This window comes from Cephus cinctus, unplaced genomic scaffold, assembly GCF_000341935.2.
Source record: "Cephus cinctus unplaced genomic scaffold, Ccin1 Ccin1_scaffold0717, whole genome shotgun sequence".
In the NCBI taxonomy this organism is placed as follows: Eukaryota; Metazoa; Arthropoda; class Insecta; order Hymenoptera; family Cephidae; genus Cephus; species Cephus cinctus.
In genome coordinates, this window is record NW_014333336.1 from 38784 (window position 1) to 60981 (window position 22198).

Here is a 22198-nt window from a genome sequence, read left to right on the forward strand (position 1 = left end):
TGGAACTTAAGTACGATACAATTTTAAGTGAAACTATTCCAACTAGTTAATTAACCTCAATAGACTTCTTGATTGGCTTTTAAGATACAGTACTACAAGCTGCAACGAGTGGCAGTTTTATAATATAGATATATAACTTTGCCCGTAACATCAATAGAATGTTTAGCCAATATGGCGAAGAGGTTCATCGACCTGTGAATATATCAAATATACAATTAATACCAATAAAATGTATTATACTTCTTTTTTTTTAATTTTATAGACAAAATTTTCAAGTTCAGTCTAAAATTCATTTAATAATTTTTCTTTTATGCCATTAAGTTGTACATATAGTAATTTTACGACGATCTACATATGCATGTAGAATCAGTCATCGTTTTATTCATGCTCTATACTTCTGTACTCTTGTGTACGTCGGGTTGCCACATGTAGGCGAATCGTGTTTCACAAATCGACTTCTTTAATATTTATGTCCCACAAATTTATAGGAGTGTAATCGAATTTACATTATACAGTGAATATATGCATATACATATACAAATTAATTATTTCATTTCACAATTGATTATATATTATACATGATGATCTTCATCAGCAAGATTGAATAACTAATGAATTAATCATATCATTGAACCAGGAAAAAAATTACTACCAAATGTAACCCATAAGAAATAAATATCACATAGTTCTTTAACAGGTGATTTATGAGGATTTACAGCAGCGTATGTAAAAACTCAGCAATATGAGATTCATCTGCACTTCAAATTTTTCAGTATCACTTACACGATTTCATAAACGGATATAATACATTTATGTCTGTACAAACAAAGCATGTGTTATTGACACTGTATCCCCGCATATATTGCTGGACAAAAATGTTTGCGTTAAATAAAAGAAATAATCTTGTCTTATCATATCACGATACTCCATGAAAATATAATATTGACTGCATAAGAAAAAATAGCAACGCTTTTCAAAAATAATTTGAAGATTGAAATTTACAGTATCTGTACAACTATATGTCGACCATATAATATACCACGTGGAGATAATAAATTTGAGATACCGTCTCATGCAATGACTACGAGAATTTAACATCCACGCAAATACGTTAATTATAGCTATGACTAATTATCATTTACCGTGCACAGTTAAAATACTAATCACGCAATTTTCCCAGTTCTCTCGCAACTGAACTGATCAATCAACTTAAACCCGTAAGGAACATTTCTAACCTCAATCATGCATCAGTCAATGCTACTAATTGTCTTGAGAACTAAAAAACCCATTATCACGTATACTTACAATATCGTTATGCCAAAGTATTTCACTATTTCCATAGAATTACCCGAAAAGAGAAAAATTATTGTAACTCACATGGTTGGTCTCACGCATCAGGACACGACGAAGGTTCGTAACTGAAAAGCCAGCTGATCGTCGGCGCGTTATTCTCGTCAATATTATTACGCAGAAAGATATATGTACTGTTTTTATACAGTCTATTTTTTCAAACATTTTAGTTTAGGCATTTACAATTGACGCCGTCACAGTATTGCAGATACGGACGAATAAATGAGGTAACAAAGAAGACAACATGACGCTTTTGTTCTAATAAATCTTGATGACTGACAGGTTTGTCAATAGACATACTGCGTGGAAAAATTTGGACTTTTAATTGGTGAAAGGTTACTTGCTATTCTATTTGGCGAATAATGCAGTAATGATTTTACTGTTTGCTTGAATGCAGTTGGTATTCTGTTACGAGTATTAAACAAGGAACAAAAATTTCACACGGTCGATTAACGCGATTCGAGAATGCGGGACTGGTCTGCGTGAAACGAAAATGGTTTTACGTCATGCTTGCGCGTGAAGAGTTGATCCAAACCGAGACTTATCAGTGGCAGAAGGACTGTATATAAGATTGGTCCCTTGTATGGAACGCTCAGTATGCTGTAACACTATAAAGATATAATGAGATACAGTGATAAACTTATAGAGTTAATAGTTAATTGTATAATCGTGTTTAGACTTCGCAACAATGAAAAACATTGAAAAATCAGGAAATAATAAGACGGAAGTCTTCGCGATCACTTTGTCGGATGATAATGTAGATCGCGGATTATCAGGTGAGTGCTGGGAATCGAGCTTATGATTTATAAATAATATAAGCCCCTTGCATAGAATGAATAACAATGTAGTTTAAAATTTACGGGACTTCTTCACACTGTTAGCCATAAGTAAATGGCCCCGGGGAATAAAAACTGATCTTGTGGACAAATCGTATATTTTTGTTGGTAAATATAAATAAAACTGAGATAAGGCATAATCTAGGTTTGTCGTAAATAATAACTAACAAGTGCATTCAATTTTTAAGAATAAGCCTGTTGGGTCACATACGAATTTATTTGGTTACCTTGACCAGGTCAATCGAGTACCAGTTAATCTGAACTGAATTATATTTTAATTTTTATCATTGACCTTAATGCATCATTCTTCTTCAGCTCCCGAAGAACATTCTCCAACTGATCATGCATATGACTTTGACTCCGCCATAGCTCTTACTGGTGAGTCAATGAACAACCTTGATATCCGATTTCATAAATGTGAAATTTAATCTCACGTGAAATATTTTTCTGTTAGACTTTGGCCGTTTCAACATAATGCTATACTTAGCCATAATGCCATGTGCTTGGGGCTGTATATTCGATACCACAAGCATATCCTACGTACTTCCGTATGCAGAATGTGATTTAGGAATGACATTGTTTCATAAAGGGCTACTAAACGCTATAATATATGCCGGTAGATAAACCTTGCGTAATGCAAATTACCATTGAATGTAATTAAATATGAGAGCTACGATCGTCGTATTATTTTTGAGGTTAATTAATAAAAATTTATCCAGGAATGATGTCCAGCGCATGTGTATGGGGATATTGGGCTGACACAATTGGACGGCGCCCTCTGTTGCTGTACGGCCTAATATTGGATGCACTTTGCAACTTCCTCATCAGCACTTCGCAATCCTTCTATGTTCTGCTGACTTTCAAATTTTTCAGTGGCTTTATGTAAGTATACTAACACGTTGATAAGAAATTCTAAGGACTCATATGTATTATATTTACAGTGTGAATGGTCCATTCGCAATAAACATGACCTTCGTTGCGGAATATCATAGTGAGAAATATCGATCACGTGCTCTTTTACTGATAGGACTCTTTAATGCGTCAGCCCAATTCGTCTTGCCGTGTAAGTATAAAATTGAAATTTTCCAAAATTTAAATACGGCCATGCGTGATGGAATTGATGTATATATATATATTTTTTAATTTATTTTATCGTATCAGGTGTAGCTTGGATCGTCATACCTCAGGGTTGGTCTTTCGAATTACTCGATGGAGCCTTTGTCTACAATTCCTGGCGTCTCTTCCTGTTCTTGAGTGGTCTTCCTTGCTTCATTGCTTCCTTGACAGTGTTGTATTTCCCGGAAAGTCCAAAATTCCTGATGACACAGGGAAAGAACGAGGAGGCGCTGAAAGTCTTCCGATGGATGTATTCGTTGAATACTGGAAATCCGCCGGAAATGTTTCCAGTAACTTTTCATATTTTCGTTCGTTCCCCGATACAAAAAATTATACTTAGATATTCCTTATCTATGAATCCTTCGCTTCTTATGAAAGGTCAAGGTGCTACGACAGGAGGATTTTGCTAAGAAACTTAACGATAACAAGCTAAGGAATCCGAATTTTTGGCAAAAGACTTACAATCGATTGGTGCAAATGTCGCTGCTATTTAGGAAACCGTATTTCAAGTCTTTTATGCTTATTGCAGTTTTGCAATTTGGTAGCATTTTGGGGTTGGTATCAATTTATTTATTCAGCGCTGAATTAATTATTGAGCATTGCTCGTTTGAATTCATTTTATTTGTCAGGCTCACGTAAGGATCTATACATTTTTTCTAGCTTGAACACATTGCGTCTCTGGTTACCTCAATTGTTCACTGTAATGGAAAATTATCAGAGTATGCAGTCCGATCCAGAAGTTGGTTCAGGTACTTTTTGCGACGCCGTGAACAACATGACGAGTTTAAGCAACAACCGTGTAAATGATGCAAATACATCAGATATATGCGTACCGGTAAGGTCATTGTTTTTAATTGAATAATTTTTATTTTTTTACACAGATTTAAAAGTTTCATGAAAAAATTTATATTTTTTGTACTTTATTCCATTCAATTTAAGTATATGTGAATGTTACAGGTTCCGGTTCCAGACGCGGTATATATAAACTCTCTGATTGTTTCGGCAACATCAGTAATTTTGTATTTGCTTTCAAGCGTGGCAATTAATAAAATCAGCAGGAAGATTCTTATGAGTATGTATATTGGCAAAGGGATTAAATATAAACAAATTTTTCAATTTATTCACTTCAAACTATTTTAAGTAACTATGGTAATTTTAATTCTGAAATAATATTATTCTTATTAAGATATTTATTTAGGAAATATTTTTGTTTCTTACTAGTGATCTCCTTCTTCTTCTCGTCTCTGGGTTTCTTCGTATTCTACTTGTCACCCAACTCTGATGTGGTTTTGGCTCTCTCCGCATTAACTGTTTCCTTTTCGAATATAACAACTCTCACGATTACTAGTATTTTGGTTGAATTGATGCCTACGTCTCTCAGGTTTGTTACTGAAGTATTAATATTGATGAGGATTTTTAATTTGTTGATGAATATTAAGGTGCATAAAGATATAATGAATTACTATTACTTCTTTCAGAACTTTAGCAATCTCTCTTGTTATGATGATCGGACGGCTTGGTGCGGTTAGTGGAAATCTTGTATTCCCTATTCTTCTGAATCTAGGATGTTACGTACCTTTTTCGACCATTGGAGGTTATCTAGCTTGTAAGTATTTAAAAAAGTTTTTCGAGATTACATTGTCAGTTTGTTAACTTATTCTAAATATCATCGCTTGTGAGATCCATAAAGTTTTTAGTTTCTAAATAATTTTGAAGTCTCGATTTTTGTTTGATCGGAAGATTTTAATCTTTATGGATATTACAGTTATAAATATTGACTTAAGAATTAGTGAATATTCACATGATACAAGTTAAATATTATGTTTAGAAACCAGAAGTGGCTTTGTGCGTTTCTTTGTACTAATTTTTCTTATTAAAGATTTTCATGTCTCACTTTTTTTTTCAGTATGCCTTTTGATTGCTATCTTCATCCCAAAACCATCTGGAATACTTGTATAGGTAAGATATAATAATGAATCTCTTTAATTTCTATTGTATAATCAACTTCGGTTCTATCAACTTTTTTTTTCTAATTTATTAGAACGTAATACCAAAAAAGAGGTCAAGATAAAATATTAGATTTCATCCATTATATTTATAGAGCATTAATAGGATATTTGTTCTATGTCATAATAATTGATAACATACAATATGCATTTAATTAAAAACTTTCTAAATATAGTAATATATTTTTATTATGATGTATAAATAATATAAACATTTATTTCATGTAAGTTTTATGAGGTATGATTGAGCCATAGTTAATTAAGCACTATGTGTATCGTTGGTCACGAGAATGCGAGTTCCATAAATAATACAAAAAATCTAATATCAAACGCGTATGTGCGTTATATATTACAACAATGTACACGCAAACAAATAATTACCATTAACGAGAGAGGTAACAATTTTCAGTTTGCGAATATCTGCTTGTGAAAATAACAATAATAATAAGGGAACGATATTCGCTTGGTATGCCTATCTGTGTTAAAATGTATTATTTACAACAATCTTATGTTCGTTACTCGACGTAATTCTGTATAATATTTTGCACTAAGGGTTTTTGCATTTTTATTTTTTTTCCGTACCTTCGTCGCTTACTGCTTTTTTTGTAGAACTACTATGCGTAGGTAAGAAGAGAACAAGCAGTGCACAGGCTAAAACAAAAGAATGTTTTTTTCTAAGTCACATCAGTCTTTCAGTTATTCGGTCTATATTATTGATAATGTCAAAGAATCGAAGAATTTTTAATTTATCAAGTGATATACATATTTTTGTTCTAAATTGGTGCACTCGATTTTAAAAATGAATAATTTTTTACAGGCGTATGCTGTATTATGGTATTGCTTTGTATGTACATACCGAGACATGCGGAGCCAATCATTATGAAAGGTCCTAAACAACCTATATTTAATAAAATAGGAAATAATAAATTTCCTATAACAGCTCCGAATCTGCCAATTACCATGGTTACACTGACTGCCATAGTTCTGGAAAGGAATATTCATAATTTAAATTTTATGATTTACATTTATAGAAATTTCATATTTTAAGTGTAATGTTACTATAATTTTATGATTATTATAACATCAATATTTATTTTATACAAATGTTAATATTAAACTTTAAACTTAAATTATAAGTTAACATGTTCAATGTTAAAATTATATCAAGTATTTATAGTTCTATTGAATTAATATCAAACTTTTATATAATTAATTATGTACCTGAGATATGTTGGAAAATTGTCAACTATAACATTGACTACAGTTGCACCGCCAATACTGGCCATGGCTACGAAAACTGAAGAAAGTCCTAAAATACCATTAGAGTCTTCAGCCCAGTAAAGAATTCCACAGCATGAACCAGCCAAGGCGAAGCAAAATACTGAAGAATATAAAACGTATATCTCGTTATATGAAAAAAACGATAATATAAATGATTAACATATTATATTAAATAATACAAAAATTACCCATAAGTTTCTTCTTCCCTACAGCATTTATCAATGTACCAGCCATAGTATATCCTATAACTCCTGTAAGAGCAATAACCATAGAATTTATATAAACTGTGGAATCCAGAACCATCTGAAAATTAAAAAATGAAATAGTTTTACTTGGATAATATTTCTTAATATATTTTTAATTATACTACAGAACTATATATTAAAACAAACCTCAGTGCAAGTATTTGGATTGTTCGTAGATCCAATTGTAATGTTACTTTGTGGTCGATAGTTTGTTTTATCCAACATGTAACATACCGATGGGTAAGAACCACTACTTTCAAGAGGATGCATACTTTGATATGTTTCTATCATGGCAAATAATTGTGGCATCCATAAACGTAAAGAATTTGATCTGAAAATGATTATTTTGATTATTTATTTTTCATACCAGATATTTGATGAATAACTATATAGATGCTGTGTGTTCCACAAAAAGGATAATTAATGGGACTAAGATTTTCAAGAACGTACCCCAAAGTAGCACCAAACTGAATTGAAGATATTAATATGAGTTTTGAAATATTTGGTGCTGCAAATAAAGGTTTGGTTTGTCGCCAACCGCAACGCATCATATGCACGAAACTCTTTCCTGATGCTTCCATCGACGTTTCCTCAGCGAGCGATTTCACCTAGACAAAAATATAACACTGATATTCAAAAATCAAATATCAAATCATTAGCTGACTACAACTAAAAGAAGAAGCTAAAATCAACGACTGCATATTATTAAGAAGACAAATGCAAATACCGGATACGTGTCAGGATGTTTTCCAGTATTCATGGCGTAGATTTTCTTAAAGACCTCGAGAGCTTCTTGCAGCCGACATTTGGATATGAGGAAGCGTGGACTTTCTGGAAAGAAGGATATGGCCAGACAAGCGGCAAACGATGGTATTGAAGAGATTGCAAGAAAAATCCTCCAAGAATTGAGAACGACGAAGCCGTCAAAGATATTCAATTGCCAATCCTGAGGTATAATCAGCCATGCGATACCTGTTGAACCGCAAGTATCATTTAAAAAAGAACGATCCATTATATTTGATGTTTCGAATATAAGAAATTGTTCTATTCAAAGATATAAATAACGCACAAGGTACCGATATGTTCCCAAGGGAAAAGAAAACACCTAGCCACATATAAGTTCGCGATCGGTGCTCTTCGCCATGAATTTCAGCCAGGTAAGACATTAGGGAGGCGAAGGGACCCGATATTCTGTAATGTTAAAATAATATAATAATTTAATTATTCATTAAAAATATTTTTTTAAATATCAATTATTATTTGTTATTTACATAACGCCACTCAGGAACTTGAAGAGAATCAGTATCCACGATGCTCTAGAGAATATACTGGCTACGTTAAATATGCCATCACATAAATAGCCATAAAATAAAGTATTTTTTCGGCCGAATGTATCAGTCGTCAATCCCCATATGAAAGAACTGCTAATCATTCCTGAAATAATATTTTGTTGGTAATCATCCAAATTTCATTGTTCAATCTAACACGATACGATCTTTTATCAATAAAATATTTAAAAATTTCTATAAAACATTACCTGCAAACACCATAGAATTTAAAAGACCTTTATCAAACATAGTCAATTCCAAATCACATTCTGCCGATGGTAAAACGTAGGACATTACGGTGGAATTGTAGACGCTTGCCCAACCCGCAGGCACGATCGCCAATAGCAGTAGATAATTAAACTTTCCATATCCTATTAAAAAAAAATAATAAAATTTTTTATTAATTATCAATTAATCAAAATTAAGATAATATTAATGATGTCAGTTACCAGCGAGTGTTATCGCTCGTTCGAAATCTACCGAACGTTCATCCGCCTTTTGGTTTTGACCTTTAAATCACAACAAAGCCATATGAAATAATTAAATCAGAATGGAAATAATTCGTTGAATTTTCAAATATCAATTAAATAATTAAAAATTCGTATAAAAACAAAATGAAATAAATATTTTTCCAAAGTTTTATAACGTATATTAAGTTATATCTCACGTCATTAATATTTTAAAAAATTTTTGCTTAAATCCAAATTAATGCAAAGTATTGCAATTTATTATTTTATTCCAATTTTTATTTTTTTCGTGCAACATTTCTAAAACTTTTACACTCTATCTTTTGTTAATTAACTAAGAGAAACGTGATCTTACCTTCACCTCCGTCAGGCTTCTTAACACTATCTGGTAAAGAAATAGTATAGAGATCGTTGTTTTTTACATCTGGCAATAATTTATAATTTTTAAGAGACTTATACATAATAGGTAAGACTAATTAACAAGGATAAAAAATCTTTTAACAAATTGAACTTAACTGTACGAAACAGCTATCGATACTGACTACTTCGGCCTTATTAAACTTCCAACGGTAGACTCAAATGTATTAGAAACTTTTTTTTCTCTCAATATTTTCCACACCAAACCAAACACGTTGTAATTTCTGTTGTATATTTACACGTACGTTTTGAATCCTTCCGAGTGTAATGGCGGGACGAATTAAATTTGAATAGAAAATTCTTAGAATTTCAAACTGAATTTTTTTGCAATTTTTAGATACCTTTCCATTAAATGATAAATTGATCGCATATAGATTCATTGATGATAATTAATATTGTTATTGGAATTCGAGCAGTAAGAAATTAATTACACTTTACATTAATTAAAAAAAAAAATTAACAAATTCATCACTCATCCCATGTGCAAAAATTATATATTTTATAACAATAGGTATATAACGTACGATTACGTAATTGTCACCACACGCGATTTTATTTCAAAGTAAATTTTTAAAAATTTTTTATAGTAAAATTCATGTTTACTTGAACATATCAAATAATGTTATCACTTCGCGAAACACAGTTGATCCAATTATTATTTTTAGAGATTAACTCGCCACGAGCAATATAAGAAAATGTTGTCACTAGTGATAAATAGAAGGATGAAAAATTTTTCATATATATTGTAAAAATCAAAAGATTATTAACAAATACGATCGAAACAATCCTGTACGAGGTGCTGCAGTTTTTCTTATTGTTATCAACCGGAATGACATAACTTTACGTAAACTTCACAGCGACGATGAATAAATCGAACTAAATTATAAAATCGATGAAATAACTTGCCTTCGTGATCTTTCGGTGAATTCATCAAATATCCTTTATTGTGACGTCACTACTTTTCCGTAGTTCACGTCAAAATTATCCGTCCGGGCGGAATCACAAAAATCGCTTTTAAAATTCGAAGTTCCCGGGTTCGCTTAACCAAGTGCACACTTCGTCAACATTAACTGCAACGCGGGAATGTCACGCTCGACAAATGATAGATTTTACACGAAGTGCGTAAATGTAATGCACAAGTGTGTACTTCGGGGGGAAAGTGGGGGAGAGACTGGTTGAAAGACGTGAAAGCGTCCACAGTGGGGCAGAAGCAGGTTGTTAAAAGAGTTGCTGGGGGGTATTGCTATAGTTGTTACAATCATTTAGAATTATGATAGCAACGTATAATGCAATATACAAGCAAGAAAATTCAACTCTTTATTGTCCCACGTCACCATCGAAATTCGAGTATTTTTATAAGATTTTTGTCATCAGCTATCTGGAGTGTGAAGAATTGTTATATCGGCTTATTAGACTTTGCCCGAGTTGATTGAAAATTTAATTACAAAATGCCATCAGAGATCACACGGGATATGCACTATAAGAATCGTTCAACTGTCTAGAAGTCTTGATATACTCTGTGGGTGATCATTGACAGTTTTACAAACTTAAGCTTGTAACTTTATCAGAGTAACTATTTATTTGTTGCTTTCACTTTACACTGTTATTTTTTTTACAGACCGATCATTGAAGAAATGCCGGAAATCTCTGTACATCTTATATATGACAAAGTGATGAAAGTTATTGAGTAAGGATTTTTTTTGAAGGAAAATACACGAATCCAGCTAGTTTCTAGTTACTGTACGTGTTACCAATACTCTATTTAAGATTCGTTTAAATTTAAAATATTTTTTTGGGTACGGCCATTTTCTTGTGCTTTCAGTATCGTTCGATTCAACTTAAATCTGACAGTATGTTATTACAGCTAGTTTTAAGTGACCGTTTTAATTGTAAAATTTTAATGTTTTTATTTATCGTGTCGATTTTCTTAAAAATATCATTTTTGTAAATTAGAAACTTCTGATGATATATGGCACTGGGATACTTTGTCACGTTGGTAGCTTCGTACCGTCAAGAGAGTCTGTCGAGTCCACTGCCATTTGTCAAACTATTTGTACGGTAAAGATTATTTTGGATATCTATAAGGTATTTGTTCCTGTAGATAGTAGTGCTGCATGGTGCATCCTATACAAATGTATGCTACAACTGAAAGTATTGTTCCATTCATATTGAGAAATTATTAATTTTATTTATACACATTCATTGACATTAAATAAGATTTTTATTCGACATCGATAACTCGTGATGCAACATTCCTGCGAGATAATGTATTTTTAAAGAATTGAAAAATATTCACATTACGACATGTTGATTATAAATAACTAGCCTCATTTGTTGACAGAGCATATCGATCATTTTTTGTTTTATACAGATGACAGTTTACAAAGAAGAAAAATATGCGAATCATAACCTCAGAGGATTCTATGCGATTTATAAAAGTACAGTTTTCCCTTTAAACTTACGTTTGTCAATTAACTGCAATCATGGCGAATACTAACCAAATTTCGGATATTTCCGAAGAAGGTTAGTCGTTTGATAGTAAAAACAAATTTAAGTATTATTTTGTTCAACCGAATTGACTGATTCAGCTTCAATTATATAAATGACCAAAGGAGATCGTTATTCAGAATTGTGTTCATTAGAATTTTACATAATATCGTTTTGATAAATAATTACTACTAACCCCGTTAACTCAATGAATTAATGAAATCTAAACTGGCTCTTATATGCATATACATTCAGATTGCTGCAATGGAAAATGATATTTTCCATAATTACAACGTAATGTAAATAGCATGTAAATACATGGGAAAATATCATAAATATTCCTCAAACATTGAAACATATCGTACGGTTAGCTCAAACATGTCGATTGGCAAGATGGCGGATGAATTAGTCATTATGATTATTAACATACATTTTTTATTCTTAAAAACTGACAAACCTTGAAAACTCAATCGTTTGATCATTAGTTATGCGTCTCTTGTTATAAAAACGAAAATTATAATATTACAGATACTAACAATATGTGGTACTCGACAGCAATGGAGCAAGCACGTAAGTGTATAATCTTTATCGTTGTAATTTTCCGTGACTGTACCTTTGTAACGTCGTTGTGTTGTTACCTGGCGTAATGACGTGGAGAGTTGCATAAGAATCATTATGCTCCGTATAATCTGCACTAGAACTCGAAGCTCGTAAAGTTTTTAAACATCCATACAAAGACAAAACGTTTCTTCTTCTTTTAGAATTTGGCCATTTCAATTACGCCGTCTTGACGCTAGGTGGCGTTATAAGCGCTACGATCGCAGCGCCCGGAAGTTCTTTAGTGGAAGCTCGTGATGTCATTTCTTGCGACTTGGGGATGAACCGAAACAATCAGGTTCTTTTTAATAAATGCACGATTATAGGTACACATATTTCATATTATTTATATCAATAAGTGGACTACTTTCACATTCTACGACAAAGTTTTTGTATTGGATAGAAAGTGTTCAAAGACATCGATTTCGAATATAGATAGAATATATTCTTATTGAGCATATATGCGCAACGGAACTTGCAATATGTGTCCTTGTGAATTACTGTACTATACGTATGCAATATATTTATTCTCTTTGTGCTCTGTGTACTTGCAATAATGTAGAAATAAAGTGCAATACAAATCCTGAAAATTGATTAACAATGTAAAATCAAGTTATAAATTCACTAATACAGTATGAGAGTCTGTTACAGCGTTGTATAACTTTTAAAAATCTGTGTCCGATATATTAGACATCAATTATATGTATATTTTTCAGCATTGATAGCAGGCAGTCTGGCGGTATCGATAATCGCTGATCGTTTCGGCAGAATTGTACCTTTGATGGTAGTCCTCATCCTTTATGGTATTTTTACCATGGCTTTGACATTCTGCACTCATTTTATTTCTTTCACAATTTGCTCCATTCTCCGTGCATTTGGGTAAACATATATGCAAAATTAAATATATTCTCTTTATACAGGGTCCTTCAGGAGTACTGCATCAACTGAAGTTAGCCCCTCCATTCGATCTTTATAAAAGATACACAGATGCACGGGTGATGCAATTCATTTGAACGACCCTGTATATAACAGAAACTAAAATTCTTTCTATTCAACAGAGCGTCAGCTACTTTTTGCATCTTGCTGGTTTATGTTGCCGAGGTTCAAACTCCCAGATACAGAGGATCCGGAATATGTACAATATACATGTGTTGGGTGCTCGGTTCACTTATAATACCAAGTTAGTAAGCATACTAGAATTAAGCAGTAACCTAGTTCATACCAATGCGTACTATAAGGAGCATACCTCTCATTCTAATTCAGCAACAGGAAGTGAGAGGGATAAATCTTAGTACGCAAATTCCATTTCAATGTAAACTGATTAATTATTAATTAAATTTGAGTAATAATAATCAAACCGAATTGATTATTATACTAAATTGACATTTCTTAATATTTATAAATATCTCTATTTATATATAATATTTCTTAACAGTTCTTAACATTAATTGGGGATTAGCACAATTTATGTTTGGTCTTGTGGCGGTCCTTTGTGCCGCTGTTGTTCCATCCGTTTTTTTAAGAAGTCCGCGATTCTTGTTGTCAACCGGAAGGAATAGCGAGGCTTGGGAAACTTTTAAGATAATATTTGCTCTCAATACTAACGAACATCAAAATGAATATTCGGTATGAAATATATATGCTTGTGATTGAAAATATTGAAGTCTATCATGCGGATGTTAATAATATTAATTAATTTCAGAAAAAACAATTAGTTGACGATTCGAATATACAGTTAACGAATCTACATAAATTGCAATTATATATACCAAAATCATTGCAACCACCATGGTATTGTACTGTAATCAGTCTTCAGACACAACTTGTATTTAATCTATGGTAATAAATAACTATTATTTTTATATAATATGTTTAAATAGATTATGATAAGAATGATTGAATTGACTGAATGAAAACTCATACGATATAAAATTTATCAATTTCAGTCTTTTTTCCATGAGTTGGTGGTTTCCAGAAATAAATGTTCGTCACGTATTAATATTTCCAAGTGTGTTTGAATCTATTGGATGCGCTAATGACAAAGGACCATTAAGAGACAAATATTTTCCAGCAGCACTGCGTGTAAAGGAGCAACAGGGTATTCATTATAAGATACTATTGCATAGATACACTTTTTGTTATTTAATATTCTTAACATTTTTCAGAACGGTTACCAGCCTTAGAAACTTTCTGTGAAATTGAAAAAACTGATAATTATTATTACGATGAGATGATGTGCATCGCTTTGACTAACCTGCCGTTTATAGTTTGGATGATTATAAAAATAGATAGTTCTGGCCGTAGTTACTTTATCAGTAAGCGTTTATGTAATGACACTTATAATTATTAATGAATTATTTGATGGAAGTATTCTGAAAACAGAAAATCAAATTCTTATTTCCAGTCTTGAGTCACGTAATTGGAGGATTTATGTCCTTTGTGGTATATTTCTTAATTAATACACCCCAAAGTGTCCTGTATACTTGTATTATGGAAAGTCTGTTATGTGTCAGTCGTGCAGCTGTTTCTTGTCTCATTATGGAATTTTGTCATACCAAATATAGGTACGGTAATGGAAAATTTAAAAAATGCATTTTCATCATTAAATCTATTTTTTTTAGGACACTGGGAATTGGCATGATGTATAGTCTAAGCTATGCAGGAATGTTGATTGGTATAAGAGGATGGATAATATTTGAAATGAATTGCGTCTTCATTATATCGATATTGGGTATACTGATAACAAGTACGTTGAAAAGTGGAAAAAAAAATAATTGTAAGAAAAATCAATTTTACTTTCCAATTGAATATGGACGATTCAACGATTTTGATAAATAAGTATTAAGTACAAAATTATTTTATTACGTCGTTGTCATTTCAATTAGCATACTAGTCGGTGTCTATAGATCCTAAAAAGTTCAAGATTCAATAACGTGCTCATTGCCGTATTATTAGAAACGATTATATCGCTTCATCCAAAGTATATTTCACTTTTATTGTTGACGTATTGTAGTAAGCGTTTTATTTAAAAAAATTAGATACGAGATTCGGTATTTCAAATATCCCGCAATTTCTCCTCCTTTTGAATAGTATGAAATAGACAGTGCGCGTCATGGCGTAATTGATTGTGTAGAACAACAGTAAGGGAGTAAGAACATTTGATTGAACACTCGTTTGTAATCTTCAATAATGATATGTCAATTTCATACTTTTAGATCTGTAGACCGCGACTCGCAGCTCACTTTATATCATGTATTTATCTTTTTTTTTTCAGTGAGTGGTTTCCTTATCCTCACGTTGCCCGATCCTACGGGAATATCTCTGCGTTGATTTTCAATAAAAAAAATTGTTATAGCCACCGACTATGGAGTCATCGGTGGTGAGGCCAACCCTTTGTTAGGAGACTTTGGTATAAAGATGCACAGAATCCCACTTGCTGACAATAAAAACAAAAAATAACATTAGCTTATCGTTTAGACAGAAGATTTACAGGCGGCTTCAGAATACTTACAAATTAAAAATGTACCAAACATATATATTGGAATGATACAGTTGAGATCAATAAGTGCTCCAAAAACCACATTTCCTGCAATTGCACCTAGTCGTCCAGAAGTCACTGTCAGTGACATAGCCAGTGCCCTGAAGACGTTTAATGAGAGATCAAATCAATATTTGGTATCAGTACTACAGATAATTATTATCTATGAGGAACAAACCGGAGACTGGTGGGAAAAAGTTCTACGATCACGCAGAAAAGTATGACTTCAGTCGTACTGGTAACTGCCTCAAATATGCATGAAAGTATCAAATTCTGAGTGGAGTTCTTGACAACGTTGAGGCCTAATGCAGCAAAACCAGCAGCCATGAAACTAAATATTAGTAGGAATTTCTTTTCCAGCTTGTTGATCAGTAGACTCAGCGATACTGAAGTTGGAATGCACGACAAGCCGATGATAAGAGTATACAGAAACACTGTACTGTCAATTGGCTTAGGGCACTCAATCTTACCCCCATCAACAACAATGGAGGATACGTCACAGACACTTGCTGATGGTCTGTCTGAATGAACCTGATAGAAATTCTGGAAACGTTCAAACAATTCGGGAAACCAGAGCATGAGTGTGTAATAACTGAAAAAATAAATGGGATATTATATACTATCATTTTTTGAATTGGCATTTTTTAACGTAAAGAAAAAACAAACAAGAAATTATACAAAGAGTAACAAGTAATACTTGACATTGTTAATTATTACAAGTAAAGTGCTCAATGTGTCGATAAAAATTATCGTTAATCCTTTTGCATAAAAATTGTGTGATTCATGTACCTGAACATCAGACCAAAATCTGCGAAACATGTGAGACTTATGTATCTAAGATAAGGCGGTGAAAACATGATTTTCTTTTGTTCCCAAATTCTACCCAACCGAAGCCTGAGTCTTCGAATAGCAGATTCATTCTTATAGCTCGGTCGCTGGATCTGTGTGGGATTTATCAATGATCTCACCTGATAAAAAAGCAATCAATTAACGAAATCGCTCTATAAATATATTTTGTCAGTTTTAGTGGCAGCATGGCTCACCGGATAATCAGATCTGTCTAATCCAGAATTAAAGGCAAACATGGTCTCCATCACGACCAGAGCTCGATCCATTTTTCCATGAGTCATTAGATACTTTGGAGTTTCCGGAAAGAAGCAAAGAATCATAGTCATGATTAAGCTGGGCATTCCGCACAGAGCTACAAACATTCTCCACGAACTGAATGAAAATCCTTCAATGTTGCCCAACATCCAAGGACGAGGAATGACAACCCAAGCGATACCTATAAAATAATCAGTACAAAAATAAAAACTGTCATGATCGATATGCAACTAAAATTTTCATAAGATTTCGAAAAAAAACAACTGATCGAAAGACAATTAACTTATGCCACTAAACTACACATCACCCAAGAAAAGAATTGGCATCAAAAGCAGCAGTAATTTTGAAGCTTATTACCTGGCAGTAAAATGACACCCAGGGTCCAAAAAATTTCAAGTCGGCAGAGCATCACATCCCTGTTCTTCGCTGCCAGAAATTCGCTAAAGTATGTAAAGACAATGCTAAGAGCACCAATGATTCTGTGAAGAAGAAAAAATAAGCTTTTTTGTCATAATCTCACAGCAAATGTCATTTTCATAATTTTGTTTTTAACCAAATTCAGCCTCACCCAAATCCATTAAAAAAACGGAAGAACAGAAACAATGGAAATGTCTGTGATAAGCTAGAGGCCAGTGCAGCTAGAGAGTCCATTAGCAATGCAGCAACAAGGGATCGTTTCCTGCCAATGGCGTCAGCAACATTTCCCCAGATATAAGAACCAACGACCATGCCTAAAAGAGAAATTAGCAATTTTCATACAACTATCACAAAGCACGCAATGTTGGATGATTCGTGAGTTAAATTAAAGCAAAGTATTCTGGCTCACCGACTAGTGGCGTAGCGTTTAGCTTTCCTTTGTCTGCAGATGTCATACGGAAGTCACATTCTGCTGATGGCAATACGAAGGATAACGTAGTGGTTCCAATGGCACATGCAGAATAAATAGCACCGCATACAACAAGTAGAATTCCCTGATATCTTCCATAACCTGTAGATATTGTCAAGAATTATCAATGATTTGAGCTATTTAAACAATAGTCGATACGAGTGCGATTTAGTCAATAACTTAAGATCGCTCAAGTATCTTGACTTACCCACTTGAGCGATAGCGGTCTCAAAATCTGATCCTTTCTCTGAAAGCAGTTTTAATTATTGGATTAACATCTACCGATAAAATTGATTTTACGCGTATTAAGGTATTAATATGTATAGTACCGATTTGCAATCTCATATCACTTAGGGATAGTTGAAAAGCGAATTAAAACTGGGTGAGCTTTTTTTTTATGTTCGATACGTTTCCCTTGGAGGTCCGAGTTCAACTGGCGCAAGTTTGACTACTAATTAAATAATATATCGTTATAGAGAGGAACCTGTCGTTGTCATCGCTTTGGGCGATCTTATCAACTATTTTTTTTTGTAAGATCACGACGGGGTACGGTAACCCGCGTCAGATCAAGCCGCCGCTTCTACCGTGCGATTCGAAGATAAAATATTAAGATTCACTTTGGTGAATTTAGATTTAGTGAAAAATCCAAAAATTAAAAGTTTATCAACACTATTTACTTATACTGTTACATCCAAATTTTTTAATAATTTCATTGTAAACATAACGCGTACAATGTTTTATTGTGAAATATTTCAGGGTGTTTTTCAAATTCTATGAATCTTTACTGAATACCGAAAAATAACAGATTATCCCATTCATCGGCTGAGGTTGATGCTCGAAAAATTTGTATGGCGGCATCCCGCTAGTCGGCATCCCATTTTCATCTGTTATGTTGGTATCGGATATGATTTTGTCGATCCATGAAAAATTTTGATCCGATGACGACAGCACGTCTTCGTATACCTGCGACGGCTGTGAGACAGTAAATAGAAAATATTTCATTTTTTATAAAAATGTATATAATGTGACATTAGTACGATCTCCCACGTGGCAGTTTTTCTAAATTTAATCGAACAAATGATACCTGCAATTGCTATTCGTCTATATCTATAAATAATGTAAATAAATATTTGATATAGATTCAATATGTATTCTGCATGTGAAGATGCACGTGCAGAACTGATGTAATATCAAGAGTTGAAATATAAAGGATTTAGAGTATATATTAAAACGCCCAAAAATGATAAAAACTCATTGATCTTCATTGATGTCGTGTACCCAAGATAAAGACACACGTTTTTGATTTTATCGACAGCCACGAGATCGATGACGACGTCGAAGCAGTTAAAACTAGAAATCTCTATTAATTCAATCGTTACGTGTTCTTGTATAGATATTTCAATTTGTCAAATTGAATCTCGATGAAATTATTCTCGGTAGGATCCAATGTAGACTAAATAAAGGATAAGGTATGAAATTAGAAAAAAAGACATATTTTTTAAAAAACTACCTACCACGATTTCCGAGACTGGAGGCAATTCTCTGGTAGGTGGAAGTTTATCAAAAGGTTCTGTTAGGTTTCCACTCTGCATGACCAAGAGCATCAACCACATGTAGTCGTTACGGATTGACAAGGCGTCTTTATTGCCGGCGACACTTTGCAACTTTTCCAGCCACATGAATATCTGCGACCTTTCTGTTGATAACAGTTCGAAGCAATAAGTCAAGAGCAATCAATTTCAGTCAGACTGAATCAAAGCCGTTTAATCCACTAATCGAAATTGAAGAAAAACGTAATCCTTTTGTTTACTCGTATCATAGTAACGTCCTTTTAGGTTAACTGTATTTAAAATCGTTATATCGAGATTATTAATAACGACTGTCCTTAATTTTAATGTAAGATATTTTACGAAGATTATTATAAATATGACAATAACAATGAAAATTATCCTTAGGCTAGCGATAAACTATATTTTGTAAACTACTGATAATTTTTCATTTGGTAGACAATTTAATCGAAGAATGACTTCATCTACAGAGCTTGATAATGATATATATTTAGATTAACGAATAGTTTGTCTATTATACGTCACAATTATAATTTATAATCGCAGCAGTCACGAGATGCACGTAAAATCTGAGATCATTGACTAAAACAAAAACTGTGTTAATCACTGAAAAATCATCCAAAACTCTATCTTATGTAAAGAAAAGAGCAGAACACAGTAAGTATTTATTGGGCTTTCTTAGGTGTCCCACTTCGTGAACACGTCACACGTATTAGACGTATTGGAATTCAGCGTGAAATTAGAAAAAGCGGAATTGCAATTCTTATTTCTCCATCGCGAACAAAACATTAATCGAACCTACAGTGAATGTTCGTTGTACGCAGAGAAAGTTTAATTCGATAAAAAGTAACGTTCGACGTTTTGTGGATTACGTTCGTATCCTTTCAAACATACGAGCAGTCATTGGATATAGTGATGATATACATTATATATTTTTATCAGTCGTATTTTAAGATCCTAAACGTACAATTACGATTACATGCTCTTATTTCTTTGTATAGGGGATATCAGCTGTTTACCCTGAAATATAAATCAACCATTTTAACTTATATTCTCGTTTACGGTTATTTAATGGTAATTCCTTTACTTATTGTGAATTTAAGTGAAGCACAAATAAAAATACAGAACAGCTTATTAGAATATTTTCTTTTATAACACATATCGAGTGACACATTCAGAAATAAAAATGTTTATACAAATGCAAAATTTCGTTTTCATTAACAGTTCACGACTGCTATTATAACCGATTTCAATTCTTCGTACGAGCACAGAGCCAATGACTACGTTTCTATCGTGTATGATTTAAAGATGAATAACCAATTATATGTAACATTTGAAGAGAATATGCGAAAAGAATATAATATGAATATTCATCTTAAATATTGCACGTGATTGGTTAATCCTGCTTGAACCCTACAGGATGGAAACGTAATTGATTACATAATTTCTTTTTACAGATGACTTTATGTTCCATGCGTAAGATAAGTAAGGAATTCGTTTCACTTCTGACAGTTTGTACGTAGCGACCTCTTTGATATTAGAACGTAACATCAACTGACCAGATCTGTCGGTAACTTAGCAATAACACTAATAACCAGAGTGGCTTAAATGATAACATAATTTTCGTTCACCATTGTGGCAGAAATGTATGGCGCTAGTTATGAATTGGCACATCAAAAAGAACTCAAGCAATAACAAAATGTTTGACACTTCTAAAGCATTAAATTTCCGATAGTTGACTATTTTTTTCTTTACGTAACCTGAACGTTCTTTTTTTCTGAACTTTGTGACAGACAAATTTCATTTATAAATTCTACGACTTAAAAATTCTACTCCTGCTAACCTTGTTCAGGAAATAGTTGTACGAGCGCCCTGGCCATCATGTTGTTGTACAAAAAGTTTTTATCCAAAACTTCAACGTCGTTAGCCATTTAGAATGGATTTATAAGCGTAGAGAATTTTAACCCAAAATAAAAAAACAGTAACACCTCGCGTAGCTCGTCAATTATGTAATTCAACTCTCTCGCATTCCTTTTTTCAAAACATTAAATATTGCAAAAAGTCGATATATTTCTTTTCATATACGATAACTTTTTGAAAACCCCAAGTACATAAGATACAATACGAATTGCAACACAATATGCAATATTGCAAAACTTTGATAACCCATTGATAAAACGAGTTTGTTTTCTCCATGAATAAAATTACAACTTCAAATTACTAAGATCAAAAAATGTACGCGACTGACATATAATCGGTACATACAGAGATGGTACATATATATATAGGCAGAAATCAATATCTCCATTAGCTGACCGAGCTTTACTGATTTTACATACTTTTATATCCTAAGAATTAATACGCGCACTCTCTTAATGCACAAGAAATGCGCATGTTGATCCTAAACTGAATTAGACTTTTGCCCCGTCATAAAGAAAATTATTATGACCGATCGACTTTATCAGCAAAGTATTGGCGTCATTATTCCAAGAATAAGCACAATAGCTGTCGGCGATTACACATTCGATGAAAGGCAGGGAAATTTAATTAAATTAAAAATCTAAAAAATGCATAATACACAGTGATACGCAACAACAAATTATTTATTTATCCATTTGTACGCGATTCAAAGTAGCAGCATTATTCAAAAAGATATCTAACTATATATCAATCTCAAAAAATCATGTACCTATAAATGTACATCAAGTAAAACAAATCTGTCTATTTCTCTAGTTTCGCGTAACCTCAAAATCCTCAACGGCAACAACCAAACACTATGCACGACTCAAGATCCTTGGCTTATATAGAAATACGTAAATGCTCGTTCCATAGATGGATATTAAACAGCCACCCCGAGGACATGTATTGTATTAGCCAAAAAAGTCATAAAGACGTAAAGTAAGTTTTATCTATAAAATATTTAACAGTACTTATTCTTCGAAGTTCCCCACATATCAGCAGCAGGCAGTTAA

The 22198-nt window shown here is 32.8% G+C and overlaps 5 protein-coding genes across 10 annotated transcripts; 2 read left to right on the top strand and 3 right to left on the bottom strand.

Annotated features, from left to right (window-relative positions):
* The first annotated feature begins 762 nt into the window (after nt 1-762).
* On the top strand, nt 763-6280 carry LOC107270301 (synaptic vesicle glycoprotein 2B-like). Of its 3 annotated transcripts, none has more exons than XM_015745186.2 (13): nt 763-2126; nt 2502-2564; nt 2641-2802; nt 2906-3068; nt 3128-3249; nt 3348-3592; nt 3681-3856; nt 3963-4137; nt 4260-4374; nt 4524-4683; nt 4781-4908; nt 5209-5261; nt 6126-6280. In XM_015745186.2, the coding sequence occupies exons 1-12, from the start codon at nt 2039-2041 to the stop codon at nt 5259-5261; spliced, it is 1650 nt and encodes a 549-aa protein (XP_015600672.1). In that variant the 5' UTR covers nt 763-2038; the 3' UTR covers nt 6126-6280. The 3 variants fall into 3 exon arrangements, with proteins under 3 accessions (XP_015600672.1, XP_015600674.1, XP_015600675.1); XM_015745188.2 differs by lacking the exon at nt 6126-6280 and adding an exon at nt 5344-5485; XM_015745189.2 differs by lacking the exons at nt 763-2126; nt 2502-2564 and having other exon boundaries at nt 2717-2839.
* LOC107270300 (synaptic vesicle glycoprotein 2B) lies at nt 5480-10122 on the bottom strand. Of its 4 annotated transcripts, none has more exons than XM_015745184.2 (13): nt 9953-10122; nt 8985-9014; nt 8612-8671; nt 8372-8533; nt 8106-8268; nt 7904-8025; nt 7562-7806; nt 7285-7442; nt 6982-7165; nt 6778-6892; nt 6530-6689; nt 6165-6292; nt 5480-5959 (listed from the first exon to the last, which is right to left on the bottom strand). In XM_015745184.2, the coding sequence occupies exons 1-13, from the start codon at nt 9975-9977 to the stop codon at nt 5874-5876; spliced, it is 1638 nt and encodes a 545-aa protein (XP_015600670.1). In that variant the 5' UTR covers nt 9978-10122; the 3' UTR covers nt 5480-5873. The 4 variants fall into 4 exon arrangements, with proteins under 4 accessions (XP_015600670.1, XP_024943449.1, XP_015600671.1 ...); XM_025087681.1 differs by having other exon boundaries at nt 8985-9053; XM_015745185.2 differs by lacking the exon at nt 8985-9014.
* Nucleotides 10123-10226: 104 nt separating this feature from the next.
* On the top strand, nt 10227-15000 carry LOC107270296. Its single transcript, XM_025087682.1, has 12 exons — nt 10227-10733; nt 11418-11569; nt 12062-12103; nt 12295-12456; nt 12847-13009; nt 13189-13310; nt 13566-13756; nt 13833-13969; nt 14077-14228; nt 14296-14445; nt 14535-14694; nt 14752-15000. The coding sequence occupies exons 2-12, from the start codon at nt 11530-11532 to the stop codon at nt 14966-14968; spliced, it is 1536 nt and encodes a 511-aa protein (XP_024943450.1). The 5' UTR covers nt 10227-10733; nt 11418-11529; the 3' UTR covers nt 14969-15000.
* LOC107270302 (synaptic vesicle glycoprotein 2B) lies at nt 14972-18572 on the bottom strand. The gene is made up of 11 exons (XM_025087683.1): nt 18451-18572; nt 17988-18109; nt 17867-17905; nt 17599-17760; nt 17341-17503; nt 17130-17251; nt 16712-16953; nt 16458-16636; nt 15847-16260; nt 15642-15769; nt 14972-15566 (listed from the first exon to the last, which is right to left on the bottom strand). Exons 2-11 carry the CDS (start codon nt 18001-18003, stop codon nt 15493-15495), a joined length of 1539 nt encoding a protein of 512 aa, XP_024943451.1. The 5' UTR covers nt 18004-18109; nt 18451-18572; the 3' UTR covers nt 14972-15492.
* LOC112494740 lies at nt 18336-22141 on the bottom strand. Its single transcript, XM_025087687.1, has 3 exons — nt 21070-22141; nt 19173-19354; nt 18336-18630 (listed from the first exon to the last, which is right to left on the bottom strand). Exons 1-3 carry the CDS (start codon nt 21155-21157, stop codon nt 18430-18432), a joined length of 471 nt encoding a protein of 156 aa, XP_024943455.1. The 5' UTR covers nt 21158-22141; the 3' UTR covers nt 18336-18429.
* Nucleotides 22142-22198: the final 57 nt, after the last annotated feature.